The sequence below is a fragment of the Heterocephalus glaber genome, unplaced genomic scaffold (assembly GCF_053883595.1).
Source record: "Heterocephalus glaber isolate CG9 unplaced genomic scaffold, H.glaber_assembly_v1.0 deba00001555, whole genome shotgun sequence".
Taxonomy (NCBI): Eukaryota; Metazoa; Chordata; class Mammalia; order Rodentia; family Bathyergidae; genus Heterocephalus; species Heterocephalus glaber.
This window is the reverse complement of record NW_028258346.1, coordinates 11,512,441-11,533,526: the sequence shown is the minus strand read 5'-3', so window position 1 is coordinate 11,533,526 and position 21,086 is coordinate 11,512,441. Positions and strand designations below refer to the sequence as shown.

Here is a 21,086-nt window from a genome sequence, read left to right as displayed (position 1 = left end):
TCTCCAACTTCAGTGTAGACACAGAATAGCACCCCTGTTTAAAGGCAGGGTGAGAGTTGACGCTGTTGAAGTGGAATCCAAGATTCTGCAGTTCTAACAACTTTGGAGTTCCTGCTGATAGACTGAGTGGAATGAATTTAAATGAGGATGATTATCATGGAGAGACAGCAGCCATTATCAAACAGTCCCTACCCTGCCACTCCTTAGGGGAGCTTGTTCTCCACTACAATAAGAATAACCTCAATAAACCATCTCAGATAATAAGGCAAAAGTGAAACTCACCTTCCCTAGGAGTCACTCTAGTGATGGAAAACACAAGAATGGGGAGATATGGAGGGGTACATACAGTTCTTGGATCAGTCATAATGACAATAACTGTTCAATTCTTGCTTACTTTCATTATGATTTTCCCAGAATAAATTGCTAATTGATTGATGAGATAAATATCAAGTCAAATTTTACCTCATAATTTAAATTTTTACCCTAACTTCTACACCCTAAGATGAGTATTATTTTTGAACATCTTGACCATTAATAAAAAAAAGGTTTGTTTTCTTTCACTTATTATATTTCAAATTTTTGAAAGATTAACTGATAGATAAATAAAAGATGCTGATAAGAAAGTTAATGAAATCAGTTGCCAAACAGATATTATCATGAATGAATATTTAATCATCTTTTAATTTTATATTAATTGTAAAAATTTTATATCAATGTTTGCTTTAGTTCCTTGGTCCTTCTTTATGCGATTAACTGAAGTAATGATTTTCATAGCATCTTGAAAATATAAATAACTGATGGGAGAATTTAAAACATTAAAAATTATCTTGTTACATATGATTTATATATGATAGTTTCATTTAATTAATTATTCATTTTTGGTGTGAAAACTTTGATATTGATAAAGTATATATCTGTCACAGGTAGCTCTTAATGTTGGGGTTATAACATATAAATGTTGAATATATATGTTATATATAATACTTTATCAATATCCTGCCATTTTTGTTATATTTTCTTTTTATGTTATCTTTCCCTACTTATGTTATTTTGTGGAAAATTGTGTTCAATATTGGTATTTGTAGCAATTAAAAAATTTATATCCAAGAATGTACCAATTTATTGTTTAAAATCTAATTACTTACTAATTATTATTTTCATTTTCTATTCCATTACTTTATTTTATTACATTTGTGACAAAATCAAGATAATGTCATTCATAACAGCAAAGATATTTTTATTTCTAATCCTTGTATATATTGTTGAGTAAATTGCTTTTTTGGGAGAAGAGGAAAAATGTTACATCACTTGTTAATAGGCTTATACTACATTTTTAGTAATATTAGATAAAAAATACTCAATGCCTGGGGACATGTATGATACTATTAAGCAATGAGAATTTATTTTATTCACAAATGACATCTGCAAGTAATCATTTTAACATTTTTATTCAATGCTATCCCTCAATCCATGCTTTTAATTTAGTCCTCTGCAGACATGCCGAGGTTTCAAGTTTCTGAGGATCCAATGTTCTTGTCACACTTTGAGTAAGTCTGTAAGGAAACCTAAATTTTTGTACATTAACTCCATTTATCCCATAACAATGGTATCATTTCTTAATGCTCTTTTTTTATATGTATAACCATATTGCATTTCTCACCAGTATTATCATAGGTAGTTCATAGCTTATTCTTTACATTATCATAAGATTTCTCCTTTTTTTTAGTAGAGTGAGTAAGTGAGGAAAGATAATAATATCCATTAAACTGATAGAAAAGGATAGGTTAAATTTGAAGATCAGAGAGGAAAATGGCTTTGCATGTAGCTAATTTTCCCAAATTGTTATCAGAGCATATTATTTTACCTGTGAACAAGATGGTCAAGACAATGTGATGTGTAAGAGTTTTAAATCTTCCTTTTTAAAATACTTTGAAGGGGATAGACTTTCTATTTGTGCTCAAAACTGGTGCCAAAGCAGACTCCTCTGCCTTTTGAGTAGAAGAAAATGGTCCTATGTTAAAGACATTTTTATCTTGCTCAGAATTATTTCAGGGCATTTTCATCCACTTTTGTAACAAGATGCTTTTCTTGCATATAGTTTTCTGGAGCATATGGCTACCCTGCTGTGCACAGAGTGAAATCACACAATTAATCTTTACAATTTTAGGAAGAACAGACCTTTCATACATGGCAGAACAGCATGGTGTTAGGTTTGGGGTGCACTGCATAGGGTATTTTTCTCTTCCCAGTTACATCATTTGTCTTCTAAATCATGGGCTATTGCTTTTTGATGTTGATACTTGATCTTTCTTTAAAATAGTCTTAAGATGGCATTTCTTCATAATCTTAAATGTATTAAAATGACGATTTCAAAATTGACTTTTATCTGGAGCCTAGAGAGTTTAGAAATTTTTCAATGAGTAGGCATTAAGAAGGAAACGTTTCAGTTCTCCTGAATTTTCCCATTAAAAAGGAATGCAGCCAAAGATAATTTTAATAAAAAGAATAGATAATTAATTGTATTTCATATAGCAATTGACATTTGCTACACTTCCTTTAATTCATGCCTTCAAACCTTTAAGATAAAGTATCATATTATTATGCTTCAAACCATGAGACGACATGAGGCACTACAGAGCAATACCCCATGTCTTTCTTCTATATTAAACCTACTTCATGAAGTTTCTAAACCATATTTAAGTAAAACATACTTAAAATGAGATATTGATTATTATTCCCTTGAATTAAAAAGAATAAATGAGGATAAGATACACTAATCCCATCTGGTTCTGGTTTTCCAGTGTATAATACAATTTGTCCCGGCCCGCGGGTAAGTCAACGGAGACCCTAGAGGGGGGGTGAGATTGACAAAGGACAGGGGACACGAGAGATGGAGACAAGACAGGTTTCTGATCAAGTCTCGTTTATTGCGGAAGCTGCTACAACATATATACCGTAGGGCTAGAGGGGAGGAGCGAGAGGAGGGTACTGGGGTTACTTCCTTGTTGCCGGGTAGATTTGCAGCAGGCCCGGATATGTCCGTAAAAGGCACTCAAGAGTTCTAGCGGGGGGGCAAGGCCCCCCACAACAATTGAGACTTGTGATTGAATCTAGAAGTTCCATTCATAATCAGGTGATGGTGTAAATGCTGGCATTGAAGTTTCAGAGTCAAATTAATGAAAATAATGTATTAGCATATGTGTGACCTGGGCAAACCACCAAGCCCTTCTCCATTTCCACATCTGTAGCAAGGAAAGAAATAATTTGACATGGATATTTTATGACTTTAATTAAAAAGTAGGCCTATGGTACTTATTACCCAAACTATCAATAAGTGGTGCTACTCCTTCTGGAACCTTTATAAGAAAATATACCATAGCTGTATACAAACCTCTTAAGTAAAGATACCTGTGTATAAATTTTTAAAAAATGATTACCAATAGAATTTCAAGTTTTGGAAACTCACTATATATAATCACTATATATTGTATATTATATTATAGTGACTATATATACAGTTTAATTTAACACTATTCCTATCACTGTCATATGTAAGTTTACCAAAATGATCATGACATTTAATTCATCTCAAATTTATGTTAGCTCTGTATGTTTTTACCAGTTTTTCCATTAATTCACACCAGCCTATTCATTAAATATTCCTTTTGTCTCCTTATGAATTCTCTGAGTTTTTTGGGAAAATAATTGCTAGAAAAGTGTGCAGTTGCTTGATCCAGTTCTTCAAAACTTTTCCTAAAATATAAGTGAACAGCCAATGGTAGGATGATAGTAGCTACCTATAATTCGATCTATACCCTCCCTTATAAAGTGTGACAAATGCAATAATGACATGCTGAATTTGATGCCTGAAAACTACATTTAAAATCAAATTTCTAATGATTTTTATGTACCAGTAATATGCCCATCAGAATCCATTTGAAGACAGTGGATGATTGTGCTAATAAAGGAGGGTATTTAGAAAGAGACTGTATCTAAATAGATAAATGTAAAAGAACCACAAAGGATCATGATGCAGCCTAGGTTATTAACAGCTGGGCAGTCATGATTCCTTCACAAACTAATTGGATAATGGCAACGGAATGTGCACAAAAACATGTGAGTAGGTTAATTTGAAAGGACTGCTATATATCCTTTCAATTAAGGGTCCTAGCCAAATCCAAACAATGGAATAGTGAAGGGACCCTTTGGAAAAAATCTGATCTTACTTTCCTCCTTCCTTGTATCCTCTTGCTGGAATTGTCTGAAGGATAAAGGAGTCTCTTGGTAGAGTACAGTGTTTCACACCATAAAATATTGCTGAGACTTGGTTAAACCACAGTTTTTAATTTTAGTAGGTCTGGGATGTTTTCTGATACTCTGTTTTTCTGCTGGTGCATTGCCACAATTATGTAGCAAGGATATAACCTATTTAGATCAACTTTCTGGGCAGAGAAAGAAGAAATATTCAAATGGGTCTGAAAAGACAAATTGGCCTGTAAAACATACATACAAATTAGGTTATGAGTGTTTTACTTTCTTTAATAGTCATGAATTTAGCTGTATAACTCTGCATTAAATTGCCATAAGAGCTCATCTGTGTTTAAGTAGAATCCAGCTGCTGGTATAAAGTCTTGTAATGCATATTTTGGATAAAATTTAAGTACTAAATAACAGGGATGAGGAAGAATTTTAGTTATAATCTCATTTTTCTGGGATTTATAAATTTAAAACTATTCACTGTGTTAATGAAATTTGTAGTGGAAGAATATATTCCACTTCACATAATCAAAAGAGAGTAACTGTGGTTAAAATTGTACAAACAGTTGCTCCTTTTTATTTTAGAAAGCACCATAGTGGATATAAGTAATCTTTAACAATAAATGTAAAACAAATATATTATTAGTACTACTTTATCATTAGTAAAACTATTAATGTTATCACTTTTATATTTTATACTGAAATTGTAGTAAAGATATTTCATGAAGGCAGAAATTATAAGCAACAAAAATATTTGTGTCCAAGAGAATATATCAAGCAAAAAAGGGACCAAGAAAAATGTATAAACTGAATGGTTCTTAATATTTAGCTACTTTTCTAAAGAAAACTTTACAAGTTAGGTAACTTGAAGGTGTCAGAAATGAAGGATTAAAACTTAATTAAATTAAAGGCTGTGACAGCTCTGAGGTGTTAAATGTATCTGTTAACCATACCGATGGTAACTCTTTCCGTATGGCGACTTGTATTATGCCAATTGTAAGAATCCCTGAAAAGAATATAAAACCCCCACATTTTCATGTAATCTTGACATTTTACCGCACACCATAACTGTAAGGCCTGTTACGCCAAGCACTGCGGCTGCATCTGCTGTTATCTAGGCAAGTGCTGTGAATTTCTGAATTTGTTCCATGCCTAGGAAGGAAGAAAACCCATATATCAATTTTAGAATCTTTATTAAATAATTAATTGTATGATCCTTCACCAAGTTAGTCTGTCCACTCTTTTCTAAAAAAAAAGTAATAAAGTTTACTTAACCTATAAGTCTGATGAAAATTAAAAATTTGTTTTTATAAAACATGATGTCTCCTTAACAATCTCATCCCTGCTCAGTTTCCCAAATGGAATAATTCATACTTGCTACTCATTCAAAAGTGGTTACAAGGATTTTGAATCCAGTTTGAACTTACCTTGTAGATGTCTGCAGGATTTTCATTTGAAAAAATGAGAAATGGGACTGTTGCAGGAGTATGTTAAAATATGTTGAATAACATTTGTATGTTCATATAACCTAATACGACTACATGTTTTAAAGTATTTTTATACATTGCTACTAAAGTTGCTATTTTGCTTAAGGATATGGCGATATTTTAAACTTTGTATAAAAAAGTTAAATTTAAATTAGAAATCTGGGAAAGTAGATGATAACTTGCACATTATTCATACACAGTAAAAAAAACCACGTAATACAAAATGGCTAAAAATATATTTTTATTGTGGCACCAGTTACAATAGACTTTAAGATAAACTAGTTAAAATGTAATAAAAATAGTACAAGTGGCTAGCAGTAAGAGACCCTTGTTACATGCTAATTACAGAATGTAAATACACTCGTAAATTGTATACTGTATTTTCTTTTGCTCATAGTCAGAAATCACAAACATTTTATACTCACTCTGTATGCAAGAATAAGTGCTACCTACAAATTAGTGTGGTGGCATGTATAGGATTTTCAGATTTCAAAGGCATATTGGGATGTCAGAAACATATTACTTATTTGTAGACATTTTTAATAAGAAAATACATTAAGTTTATAAGTAATTATAAAAATGAATATATAGCATGTTTTAATAAACTCAAGTAGTGCAATATTATTAAGAATTTGAATATATATTGGATCTTTCACATCTGTGTCCCTATAAAATAATTTGTCTGTATTTTTGAACATATTTATTTACACTGGTATTTTTATTATCAAATGGTGACCATTATTGTTTCTATGTATACAAGACTTATCTTCATTTATTTTAGCATAGTTTGAATCAAAATAATTTTCACAATGATTTATGAACCACTTGATAGTGCGCTGCTGAATTTTCTAGTATACTTTCTTCCTGTAAAAGCTAGAAAAATTAATTAGTTGCAACATACTTCAGATCACTTTTTTTAAAAAGTTAAACAATAGAAACATTTATAAAACAATTATTTTCTCTTAAATTAATATTTTTATCCCAGTGGCAAGCTTTATATGAAGGATGCTAAAGCAGACAATACAGGAACATGGTCTAACTTTTATTCTGTCATCTTATTCTTTTTCTAAAGGATTATATATATATGGAACAAGTAATGAGTTGGAGCTCCCCTGTGTTCCAAATAAGTCTTTTGATCAAAAAGTACAGAGTGTTCGTGACTAAAACATGGAGTTACTATTCACCTTTAAACAAACAATTAAAAAAACCTGTCCTCTTAACACAGATATTTTTATAACCCCTAAATCCTCTTTATCTCTATGATAGAATGGATAATTCTGATTACAATAGCCTTTCCTTCTTTCTTTTGTTCAAATTCTATTTCCAGATAGTTAAGGTTAAACAAATTAATCCTTAGAACTGAATAGCGATGTTAACTTGTGTGTCTCATGACCTAAGACTAGAAGGCAAATCTGCAAATTCCTAGTCCAGTGAGAGAAATGTCACCTTTCATATACTTTATCTTAAATTGTTTTAACCTATATTTAACCTGTGTTAAATCTGTATTAAATTGTTTTAACCTAGTCAGTGATTGATTGCATTTCTTAGCATCTTATGTAAATAGATCCACTGTCAATAAAATGTGTTATATTTTCAAAATCAAATACCACAGTTGTCTTCAGTATTCAAAACAAAACTTAAAGGAGATTATTATTAATACACTTCATTTGTTAAGTGCAAAGAAAGAGATAGTTATAATTAATTAAAAATAAGTAGGAATTACACTTCTCGATGTCGTATCAAATAATACAAAGAGAAAGTCATTGTACATTTGAGTGTAAATGTTAAATGAAGCAAAAATAAATTAAAAATATCAGTAAGAAATAAATTATTTACTTGCTCCTGAGAAATTATTTTCGTTTCAAAAAAATTAACCTTGATTGGATTGAATCTCAGATTTATAATGTAACCACAGCCACTTTCAGGATACTTTATTGTCAAAAAAAATACTACAGATTTGGAAGGTTGTGGTAAATACAAAGTTATTGTTATAATCTTAAATAGGAAATGAGGTGAGTTTCAGGATGTTCTGATAACAATGTTACTATCTTTGAAGAGAACTTTACACAAATTTCAATGTGACTAATTCTAAATATGTCTGTTTTGTTCATTTTCAAAGATAAATGTTGTGAAAATTGTAATTTTAATGATATATGCATACCAGCTAAGTAGAAGCATAAATTATGGGGCCAGGGATTTAGCTCAGTGGTTTCGCCACCTGCTGCGCAAGCGCAGGGACTCGAATTCAATCCCTGGTACCAAAAAAAAAAAAAAAAAAAAAGCATAAATTATGGCTATGTAACTTTGGAGATTTTATAGTGAAAATCCATCAGTTTTAAATTAAGGAACTTGAAGCTAGGAGATATTTTCTGACTTTAAGCTATAGAAGTTGTGGGATAGAAGAATCACTTAAAAGTTTTATTTTCCAAACCTCCAACTAATATTTGAATTCCCTTTATAAAATTAATATAATATAGTCACTTTTCTAACATTAAAGACCGCATCAATACTAACTCTAAAACTTCCCAATCTACTGTATCCCAATAATCCCACAAGTTCTCAGTTTGCATACATAGTGATTGTCTAACATAAAGTCAGGTACCACTTCACAAAAATACTGAAGTTTAAACAAAATGAAGCTCTTAATTATAGGTACACATACATGTTTAATTTTTGTAATGTACTTCATTTAAATATTTTAAAATAACTGACTTGAGCTGATTAACATTAACATTCGATGGGGTTTAAGTAGTATTTAGTCAACATCATTTTCTTTTCATAGGTTTTGAAGTGCAATTTAGAATTCAGATTGTTTTACGAATAACAGAACAATAATCAACCTAGAAAATTCCACAGTGATAATCCACTATGGTGATTTAAATTTGCTGTAATGAATTTTACAGAAACAAAAAGTTTTCCACTAAACAAAAATGGACTCGATTTCTGACCTGTTTTCTCTTTCTGCCAGACCTTTCTCATGTTAAAATATTTGTACTATGCTAAAAAGCCCATTAAACCCAAAAAGTAGCAAGAATAAAAATTATCAAAATTGTTTAGCTTATAAAAACATAAGGAGATAAAAGAAATAGTTGTTATTGATTTTTATGTGTATGCCTGTAGGCCTTGCATTTAGTGTTAAGTGTATTAGAGCTTACATAGATTTTCTATATTTGAGAATAGGTTTACAAATGAAAACACTTTAATCTGTCATTTCCATCCTTCCTCATTCGAGATTAATAAAGGAAATTCTCCGGAGAAAATGCCCTTGGCTAAATGACCCAGAACTAAAATATTGTATGTATTTATTCATACCCATACACAAGAAGTACAGCATGGGCAAAGTATTTTCCTCCCTTGAGGACCTAACTAAAGGGTGGAAGGAGAGTCATAAAGAGCACATTGTCTCAGCTTTTTCTTAACACATATAAAAGACCATAATGTATTGTAGTTTTACATTTGACTCTAAGAACTTTGCATGTTTCTTATCAAAATATATCATTGCTTAAATTTAGGGCTTTTTGTTTTTTACTTAGTCAGTAGAAACATTCATTTAATGACATATTGTGATTTACTGTGGATATCTTTTATATGTAATAAAATGTACATTGTTATCACATATACAGTGGTACCTTGGTTCATGAACTTAATTTGTTTCACGATTCTTGGGAAAACCTCTGAGGTCCTGTTTGACACCTGACTCGGAGTCCGTAAAGGGAAGCAAAAGTTTGCTGGACACTTCTGTTTGCGAATGGAAGAGTTTGTCAACCAAGACATTTCTTTATTTGATATTAAATCTTTGATGAATGGATTAGAACAAGGTCTTGTTATTGTAATTTGCAATATTTATCATTTTTATTCATACAAATATATAATGTTTCATTAAAATGTTCTAAAACATTTGTTTACTTTTTAACATACTTTAAAATTGTGTGCATTTAAAAACTTATATTAATATGCATCTGCACCTATTATACCATAAAAGGGATGGTCTCCTGATCTTCATCGTTACATCTGTATTATAGTTATTACCGTTTATTATTATTATTATTATTATTATTATTATTATTATTATTTTGCGGTACTGAAGATAGAGCCCACCGCCTTCACAATGAGCTATAGTCTGGCTCTTTTTTATTTTTACTTTTTTCATTTCAAGACAGAGTTTTGCTAAATTTCCCAGACTGGTCTTCAATTTGCAATTGTCCTGCCTCTGTGTCCCACAGTACAAGAATTACAGGCATGCACCACCACCCCTGTTTTGGAGATGTTACTTTTAACAATGGAGATATTTTGAAGTTTAAAATAAATGGATATATGGATGCTAAAAAAGCAAAGAAAGAAAAAATAAAGTTATGTCCTTTATAAGCAGAAAAGTGTTTAACATTCTTTGTTTGAAGAGATTCTGTCTTGGCTAGAAGAATTCACTTGTTTGTATCTTCAGATGTCCCTTATTTCATAAAACCAGATAATCCAGTCAAGATGTAGGCATGCACATCAACCTGCTGTATCCCCATATATATAACTTCCCACCCCGCACATGTAAGAGGTAATCAAAATGCAAAATCAATGTTTAAATTTTAAAAATATAGTAAAAATATTACCATTAACCCCCTGAAAATCTTCCCCTCACCTGGAACACACATCCCACTGTTCTTGCCATGAGTGTGTGTGTGTGTGTGTGTGTGTGTGTGTGTGTTGCCAGGGATGGAACCCACGGCCTTGGCACTGAGCCACATCCCCAACTCTTTTTATGTTTTTATTTTAATTTTGAACAGTTTCTTGCTAAGTTGCTAAATATCCCAGTCTGGATTTGAATTTGCAGTTTTCCTGCCTCAGCCTCTTAAGGGTGCTAGGATTATCTTAACACTTTCTGAAGCAGTTCTAGAAATCCTCTTTTGTTAATGCCCTTAAGAAGTGTGATAAAAAATGCAGGGAGTGCTGAAACCTAGTGCCATCCAACAGAAAAGCAGGCTTATAAAAATATAATTATGTGTCCTTATCTAACTTATTCACCAGATTTGGAACCCTGAGCTTTCTGGCTCTTTCCCAAACTCAAAATAGTCATGACAAGTAAAAGTTTTGAGTCTAGTCAGGACATCAAGGCAGCCATGATAGTGCAACTAAGACATTCTTGAACAAGGATTTTCAGAGCTGCTTCAGAAAGTGGCAAGAACAATGGGATAAGTGTGTTCCAAGCAAGGACTTGTATGTGTGTGTGTGTGTGTGTGTGTGTGTGTGTGTGTGGTGGGGGGATCTGAGGGAAATTAATGGCAGTGTGTCTTTTAGTGTAAGAGAGTTTTCTACCTTTTTGTTAATGCATGGTGATTATATGTATGAATAGGTTTCCTTTTGGCAGAGTTGTACATGCATGGAGCACTTTACCCCTTCTCGTTTTTACATTGTTTGGGTGGAATTTCCATGTGTATGATACATTTTAATCATACCCATGTCCAATGTTATCTGCCCTTACATTGTCTCTCGCTTCCATTTCTTCCCTTTTTCTTCTCTAATAATAATCTCCTTCTACTTTTGTATCATCTCTTTTAGATGTTAGGAAAATTATTTAGGAAAAACAGGTGATGTTTGTCTTTCAGAGTCTAGTTTATTTTCCTCAACATGATGATCTCCAGAAAATGGAGGGATCTGGAGATCGTCATATTGTAACAATTTTTATACAAACATTGTAATTTTGATCACACTTCATGTATCATTATTTATGGCAGTGAACTCTTTAACACAGAATATTCTTATACAATTTTCTTTTGGGGGTTTACAGTATTTTTACTTATGTTCTTTATTGTTTTAGCATTTAAGATTTGAATTAAAACTACCATGAATTCTTCAGACTCATTTATAGTACTTAAAAGGTGAAGCTGTATAATGTAGTTAAAAAAATGGAGGTAGAGTCCTACTTAGGATTCATGTTTAGAATGGAAAAATCTAGTACTATGCCACAAAATACAAAATGCAAATTTTGTTGAAAGTATTTTGAGGCAGTGGGGAATTTCACAAGTGGTGAACTAAATTTAGAGTAGTTGAATACTTCCCTAGAATTAAACTTTAGGTAACATTGCAGTGTGGGTGAAGAATCCAACAAAAAGCATTGCTTGAGCCACTTGTAGTAATGCCCTCGCTGTCAGTAAGAGTCACAGATAAATAATCTCGGAAGCTAGGAAGAGAATGGGCAGTCATCTTGCCCTAGCTTCTTATTTAAAGAGAAGAAATTGAAATAAAAAGACAAATACTTGTCCAAAATCACATAGCTAATAAATGCCAAGAATCAAGTCTCTTGATCCTGTTCTAATGATCATTTTCTTCCATTAATTTATATAGTATTCATAAATAGTTCTTACCTGTACATTCCAGTAATCATCAAACCCTGTATCTATCTTCCTACTTTTGAAAGTATTATTAATGGAAAAAAAATCACCCTAAAATGTTTCTAAAACAGTAAAGTACCCATAATTTGAACTAATTGGGTAGAATTAATGGATTATTTTAAACATCTAGTATTAAATAAAAAAAATCACCTTTGTTGGGCCAGGGATTTAGCTCAGTGATTCCGCTGCAAGGACCAGAGTTTGATCCCGGATACCTCCCCCCCCTCAAAAAAATCAACTTCGTTATCTTCAGATATATTGCAAGAGTAAAATCTTACTGCATTTAAGGCCATTACCCTACACTACAAACCCAATAAAAAACAATATGTAAAGTATTCTAAGTTATAATTGTTTAATTTGAATATACTACCACTTGCATTATTGTTCATACTTTTAAAAAATAAAATAATTGCTATTTAAATATTAGATAAGTTGCTATAACTCTTTCGATTCATGAGGTTTTAATTAAATAGATAATTTTTTTTCACTTGGTATCAATTAAATAAGTAAGGTAGCCTTCTGAACTATTTTTTTCCTTTCAAAATCTATAGCAGTAGTAGTTAATTAAATATACACTAAAAGGAAATAAAATTTTTCTTCTTCCAAATACTTTAAAAATATGAACATATTTCATGTTTGTAAAATCATTTCTTAGGCTACTCCATTATGTCCAACTTTTCTTAGACTATTTACATTTATTCTAATATAATCTATAATGTAATATCTCATATGTTATATTGACATTCAGTATCATAAGATCAGAGTATTGCTAGTACTCAAGTAGTAGCAAGACTACAAAGCATTGTAATCCACTTTTATATATTTTGTGGACACACTGTGGACAGGCATCATATTGTCTAAAACAATGATAATGAAACTTATTTTATTTGTAGAAATATTAAAATATTCTTATAAATTCTCCAATTGTGTTATTTTCCTAAATGTTTCTGAAGATTTCAAGTAGACTAAATTTTAAGTAATTTAATTTAAAAACCCAAGATCATGAAATTTTCCCCATTATTCCAAAGCCACAGTATCATTTGTTTTTCTAGTGCAATTTATTCCACAAAATTTGATCAATTCATGTGGTTTATTATAAAGTATTAAGGTTTTGACTTTATATGAAAACTTGAAGAGTTTAAAAGTACTAATCTTTATATGCAGGTTTCTCCCTGAATAATGTATAGACTTTTTGTATACTGATTAGTATTTTACTACTAGATGATTATATTGTTTTTTATTTATTTTTTATTTTCCTCTGAATACCCTGTATCAGGTTTAAGAAAGCAGTTTCTTTAACTTGCATAATTCCATGCTAACAAAATTTGTTTACTTGAATTTCATTTCAAATTGTATTTCCTGATACATGTTTTTGTTTGTTTTCTTAACTAGTGAAAAAGGCCATAGATTTTAAATCTAGAGGATTTAAATTGTTTCCAGGGAAAGACAACAGCAACAAGTTTTCTATCTGTGAGTGTACCCCTTTTTTGTTACTTTCTCTAGTGCAAGAGTAAACTTTGTGGTGTCTGTGTTGTGCGTGTTTTATCAAAACGTCTGTGTATTTACCAAATTAACTGCATTAATATCAATATAACCTGCATGATGATTATTCAGTACTTTATTGTACATTTATTTAAATGTGCATTGAGTTAATGGATTTATACGTAATTTCCCAACTACAGATTAGTTTTGCTAAAATTTATTCCATATTTTCGTATGTAAAGAGATTCTTTCATCTCATATGCTGATGACAAGTTTTGTAATTTTAGGATGTGCGAGAAAACAATGTTCTGAAATTGGTGGTTTCCCATAGGAATCCTTATTTTACCATATCAAAATTTTCACAGAAAAATTTTTCTAAGGAATATTTTCTTTATAATATAGCAATTTCAAGAAAAATCATTTTTATTTTAAATTAATTTATTCAAGCACTAAGTATTTTGCTAAATATTTAATAGATTAATTATTTTATTTATGCTTTTGAATGCATATTTTTACTCATAAGTTCAGGTCTTCTTAGAAAACCTGAATTCTATTTAATAATCTCAGATTGAAAGACTCACTGAATTAAAACATTTATCTGTAAGCATGAATAAATATTTTTCAAAAAGCTATGCATGTTTCTCAGACAAATTAATAGTAATTGGTAGAAATTTCCTGCCTCATTCTTTGTGCATATGTATCTCAGAAACTTTGAAACAAGCCTTTTATGGTACAAGACTTAATTTCTAAAATAACATGTGGTAGTGAGAGAAGTTACTATAAAATATGCATGCAACTCTTATTTATTCATCCATAAGATAATTTTTAACTTTATTCTTCTTAAATTCTCAACTACTTTATGCAATGTTTATAACTATTTCTCTAATAAAAAATCAGCAATTATAGTTAAAAAAACTTTTATCTGCATATTTATTGACTTGTATACTAAAACAGTGATTTGAGTATCCATATACTCAAATTAGTCTGTTTTGATAATTAAAAAAATCAAATTTGATCCTCTAAGTTATTAAGAATTTTATGGTTACCACTTTAAAATGTGGTTTTTACGTGTTTTAGTTAGACATAAGAATAGTAAACTGAAACCACCAGATAATATGAAATTATCAATCAAATGGAGTTACCTGTTTGGAAAGCACTTGATAGTTAATTTCAAAGTATTTAACTGTATAATAAGTTTTTTCATATTTTGAGAGGGTGAAATACACATTTTTAGGATTGATACTCAGTTTATTAAGAAAATTATCAATGCTGAAGTATGATTTAGCCAAATCTTTTGATACATATTGGAAAGAAATAAGTATGCTTTGTAGCAGAATATATGAATAGAAAAATATTGTCAGGTGAGAAGATTCCAATTTTCAAATTTCATCATATAAACATGAAGTAAAACTCAAAAGTTTGCAGAATTAAATATTAAGTTTATGACACTTTTTCTAACATTTTTCTGGCTGATATATTTATTTTGGTATTTTAACTAGAATCACAAGATATAAGAAGAGTTTATTCATTTTTGATTTTGTCTATTCAAATGTCATTTGGTATGCCCCATGTTTCAAACTTTCAGATGTTCTCAAAAATTCAGCCTTATTTATACTGACATATTTAAGATTTATCTAGGCATTATTTGTTGAACATAACTTTTTATACTTGCTAGTATATTGCCTAAGTGGAAATTTATATTTCATTATTTTCATGAGCTGTAAAGGTGAATAAAAATGAAATTTAAACATAAAACTATTACATCATGGGGAGAAAAAGAATATTTGCTATAGGGTTTTCAGGCAAAATGTTAATATGGTGTAAAAAGTATGAATTGTATACTTCATAAGTTTAAGGCAGGTTTTGGGTAATTCTTTGTATTTTGTGTAAAAATTAAAATTATTTTGCTTTTTGGGTTTTATTTTGTAAATAAATTATTGCTACATTAATGAAAACAAAGTATTTATGGCAAATTGCTCATGATTGCAAAACAGCAAACAACATAATTTAAAAATTTATTTTAATGTAATTCATTTCTCAAGTATTGAATGACTAGATTCAATTCTCATAGTTGTTCATAAGAAAGGGTTGTATCATTTCAATTTTTATCATCACTATACATCTAATCTCAAATTAACATAGGGTCTTTATCTGTGGATGCCATTTTTAACACAAGACAAAATAATTAAAGGAAAGAAAAGGTTTATCTGATATTCATCTTTCAAATTAAAAAGGGTTCTATACATTAAAAATAATCAATTCTGATACTGGCCTGGGTAGAAATGAGAATAATCATGGAGGATATAAAATACACACTTGCCAAAGTCTCTCTCTGTCTACAGGACATCCTTATAGATTAAGAAATGAATAAACAAGAGGTTCAAGAAGTTTCAGCAATGTTTACGGGTAGAGTTTCGTTGTTTAAATGGATTATTCAGATAAGTTTTTCAATTTTAATGCCTAAACTTTAAATTCTTCATTTATTCTTTAGTGTTAAAAATCATAGGTTTGTCAACCCTACCCTTAAAAATTTAATGTCTAGAAAGGAAAAATTATTTTTCTAAATCATAAAAATATAAAATAAAATATATTTTAAAGTACATTTTATATTTTTAAAATGTTGTACTTAATGAGTAGGAATCCTCCCAATGTATCTAATAACCCCTTGTTGAATATTAAAATGGAATTAATAAACTGTGAGTTTCTTATAAATGATTGTGTTTTTCTTTCCTACTTCAAGTCTATACTTCCATTAATTCATATGAATCCATTCATTCCACAGTCCTTCCCTCGAAGTACCATGATAGAATAAGAAAAATAAATGAGTGAATAAAATACAGACTCAGTCACAAGGATCCAATTTTATTTAGTAGCTAAATGAGTTAAAAGACAGTTCTTTGTAAGTTTGTTATTCATGATGTTTGAGTTTAGAACAAGATTCAGAAGTACTGTATTTTTAAAATAAAAATTAAAAACTTTAAGTATAATTTTAAAAATATGAGGCAAGTGGAGGTTAATCACCTGAAAGAGACAGAGGGTGGATTTTAGTCAGAATATACTTATTTTTATCCTTAGAGTAGATTATATGCTATACAGAATCAGAAACCTTAATAAATCTTGGTTATAATAACAATATTATATTTTGACATTTCATAGTTTTTAGTGTATCTTAAGTTAGAAGATAAAATAATAAAGAAAATCAAGATTCCTGAAATAAATATGTATAATAAAGATACTTTAGAATGAAAGAAAAGTAGCTCAGTTTTTTAAATCCTATAACTTTTGTCCACTTTCTTTTGTTTTCTATTGTTGTGTGTGGAAGAAAGAATTGATATTTCTTCAATAATAATAAAAATATCCTTAGAGACCAAAGAAAGAAAGCCTTTCCATAGGAATGCTTTCTCTAAGCTGCAGCCTTTTCTTCATATACTTTGATTTTAAAGGGTTTTCATATTCTCACCATGCTGCAAGTTAGTATTCGGATTAAAAGAAGTAAATGATAAATCTATCCCACTGTTTCAGGGGCATTATATAGTGAAAGCAGCTGGTTGAATGAGTACTAACTTCATTCAAATACCTTATTATCTATCACCTTGCCATGGAAAAAGACATTAATAGAGAAAATAAGAGATTATACAGTTTGTTCATAATTTATTTTGCTATTTTGAACCTTTATAACTAATTAAGTAGTGATACATATAACATACAGAAGCCTTCTATTTATCTGTACAGTTTAAATTGAGAAGTCTTTCCCCAGTTGAAAATGTCCAAAAATTGTGATTTCAATGAGCACTTCTAAAGAGATAGAAATAATTTGGCATTTAAACTCACAAGAATTGGGATGCATTAGATAAAAATAGTGAAAATTCTAAGTATGCTGTATATTTTAAAGTGATATATTTGAAAGAATGTTTTGAGTTGTGTATAATAGCATAGTTGTTTCTTTGTGAAGCTGTCTGTTCAGGCTGTAGGGCTCAAAAGTTGGCCTGGATTTCAACACAGACTATCAGTATGAATTGGAGACATTTCTTAACCTCTCTAGGCTTCAGTTTGCTCACCTGTAGGAGGGACATAGCAGGAATAGTAGTTGCTCTCAATGTTGTAGGAATCAAGTCAAGCACTACACATACAGAATGTAGAATACTTCCTGACATGCAGTAGGATGTGTCAATTATCTTTAAATATTAAAATTTTTAATTTAATGAAATAATTTAATTTAAAAATAAAAATATTTAACAAAGTTCTACTTTTTCAGACAATGGTGGCAAAAGGAAAAGATGGATTTTCTGATTTCTATTTTCTGATATTTTATTTTCAAATCCCTTTCGTGCTATTCTCCATCCATAATTTATATTGTACTTTAATGAAGTAATTAAGCCTAGGTCATGTCACCTCTTTCCTCATTTCCAACCCACTTTAAAGAAACCATATTCTAATAACACATTCAATAATATTATCATAATTCTTTCAATTGTTAGAAAAGTAATATCTTCTTATAATAAATGTTCTATTCAATGAAAACAGTACATCATGTGGTATTGTCAAACCACTAGAACTTATTTATTCAAAAGTTTCAAACCTTTCTGTAGGGTTGGTGGCTATATTAGAATAATTATAAATTATAAATACTTCAGAGGTTACCTAAGAAATGTGAAACTACTAATTTATAATATCACAAAATAATTTTAAAATTAAACATAAAATTGTCAGGCTGGGGCTTTAGCTCAGTGGTTCCAGCTCCTGCCTCACAAGCACAAGGACCTGAGTTCAATCCCCGGTACCAAAAAAACCCAAACCAAACCAAACAAAACAAAAACCCCATAAAATTGTCCACATAAAATACACCAAGTTATATAAAAAGAGAAAATAGAGTAGTGTGGTAAAAATAGGTGATTATCCTTTGGAAGAAGTAGGACATGAATTGAATCTTAAAATGTTAGGGTTTAGATAGCTAAAGATAAAAAAGTGAAAACGTGGAGACATGGAGAAAAACACAATTGCATGTAAGGAACATACTTGATTAGCAAAATTATAAAGTTACAAAATTACAGGCGCTTGGATTTGTGTAATGGATCCATCTTGGTGACTGGTGAGAAATACAATTGACTTCAAAAATCTAGTCATTGGACATTTGAGGAGTTATAAAAATTACATTTTTGGAAGTTTAGATCTTCCCTCATATTCAAATTGAATTGGAAGTAGATGATAAAGGTGTCACAAAAGTGTCAAAGTGATTAGGTTGAATTTAAGCACACATATAAGATGCCCTTTAGAACTTTGGAAGATGAACCATTAGGCCATTGGAGGACCAAAAACAATGCCTAGAAAAGATGACAAAGACATATATTAAAAAATTACCAAAATAAGTAGTTTTTGAAGTAAAAAGAGAAACTCAGAATATGTATTGTTATAGGTTAATGTCTTTAAATTAGTCCATGATAATGAAAGGAAAGAACATTAAGGGAGTACCCCCCAAAACCAGAAAAGCTAAGAAGATTGAAATAGCAATGTAGTGGGCCAAGAAAAGCAAAAAAAAAAAAAAAAAAAAAAAAGCTTTAAATCAATGAGCATGAAATAAAGTTGGCAAAGAGGTAATTGTTGGTGTTAAACAGGAGAATAATTTTAGAATGATAAAAATACACACATTTTTCATGTATCTGTGAAAGTCATAGCTTTCCCATGCCCTGACTCTTGGGACATTACCTGTTAGCTGTCTTACGAGTTGATGAATCACCTTGGAAACAGTGAACAAAATGAATTAAATGATTCAGAACTCCAGGGGTTCTCAACTTTGACTTTATATTAAGATCATCTTGAGAGTTATTTTAAAACAAAACAAAACAAAGAACTCCTGCTCAGGGTCCTACTTTAGTCTAATTGCATTAGACTGTCTAGGGGCAGAATTAGTAATCTTTATTCTTTTCAGGTCATTCCAGTCCACAATGTAGGACAAGAACTAATGCAGTGAGTTACTTTTTTCCTCTGTAGTCTCTACTTAAATACTGTTGTTTCTTTAAAAAGAGCAGACAAATTGATAAAGAACAAAATAATAGGAGTTATACTCCAGTTTGCTATAGGATTAAATTTATAAAACAACGTCTTTCTGATACATCAGAAATATTAGGTTTAGTCATTTTCCCACTTTAAAAAAACCTGTCTTGGGGATTTAGTTGTCAAATGTGATCATATTCAATGAAAAGATTTGATAAATCTTTCATTAAAGTAGTGCTCTGAAGAAACTTAAAAATGTGTACAAAAGCTAAGGACAAGATAGTCATAAATATGGCTTGAGGGAAAAGACATTATTTTGGTTTTCAGAATTATAATGTAATCCAATGACCTGCTTCATAATTTACACCATCGTTTATTGTTGGCAGACCACATTGCTTTATTCCACACCAAATGCAGAGGTATCAGTAACTTTAAACTTTCTCTAGAGGGTCTTATTTTTTAAATTGCAACTTTAAAAATAACAGGAAACCAAATGATACTGTCGTATTTTGTGATTATCTCTGCCGTGACATTACTTGGGAAAATCTAGCACTGATCCACTGGAAATGTGTTTTAAAATTAGATTATAATTAAAAACAAAGTGTTAGATTTTCATGTGTTAATATTCAGAATAATATAAGTCATTGAAAATGAACATCAATTTTAGGATCTGATAGATACATAAATGGAAAAATGCTTTTACCTTCATTATTGCTTTTAAAAATGTATTTTAACTTTCGATATTTAAATAATAATGACTATAATAACAAAAATCTTAGATTTTATATATATATATATATATTTCAGTTAACTTCCTTGAGTTTCTAAGCATATATTTTGTTTCTTTTCTCTTTTCTCTTCATTTACAGTAAATGAGGGAGGTATTAAAACAGCATCCAATTTATGCCCAGATCCAGGAGAACCAGAAAATGGAAAGAGAATTGGATCAGATTTTAGGTAATAATTTCATTATCTGTCTTGTCAAATTTTATTTTAATTTTTAAAATTAAAAATATATAAATGAACCTATGGATGGAAATCTTAGCAGCTGGATTCCGTTGATATGATAATAATACATCAATTTTTTTTTGACTTTTTAGAAGGCACATTTATTTCTTTAAAAGCCATGAAATAAGTACAGTACAATTGATCAGTGAAAAAACTTTTTCCTCCTTCTTCTTTATGGTGTTAGGGCTTGAATCCAGCCCCTTGCTCAAAATATACTCTTTCTCATTAATGCTCATTAACTTACTGATAATGGCCATTTAGACATGTGAAAGGTACATAGGGACTATAAAAGTATTGTGTATATTAAAAATGCATTAGTGAAGTCCTTGACTTTTTTTTGTATTAAATTCTTTTATTGGTACATTGTAGGTATACAACACAATTACATTTCTTATTGGGAATTGTACCTTTATATAATGCATCTTGGTTCTTATTTTTTCCCTATTCCTAGCCCTCCCTTCACACTCTCCACCCTTCCCTA

The 21,086-nt window shown here is 30.2% G+C and overlaps 1 protein-coding gene across 6 annotated transcripts in view; it reads left to right on the top strand.

Annotated features, from left to right (window-relative positions):
• Csmd3 (CUB and Sushi multiple domains 3) overlaps positions 1-21,086 on the top strand; it is a 1,141,260-nt gene that overhangs the window by 429,933 nt on the left and 690,241 nt on the right. For 3 of the 6 annotated variants that reach the window (XM_087190702.1, XM_087190705.1, XM_087190704.1), the window contains 2 exons: positions 13,517-13,594; positions 20,467-20,554. In XM_087190702.1, the coding sequence (XP_087046828.1) occupies positions 13,517-13,594; positions 20,467-20,554 (166 nt within the window). The remainder of the gene's footprint in view (positions 1-13,516; positions 13,595-20,466; positions 20,555-21,086) is intronic. The other 3 variants (XM_087190703.1, XM_087190706.1, XM_087190707.1) reach the window with 1 other exon arrangement.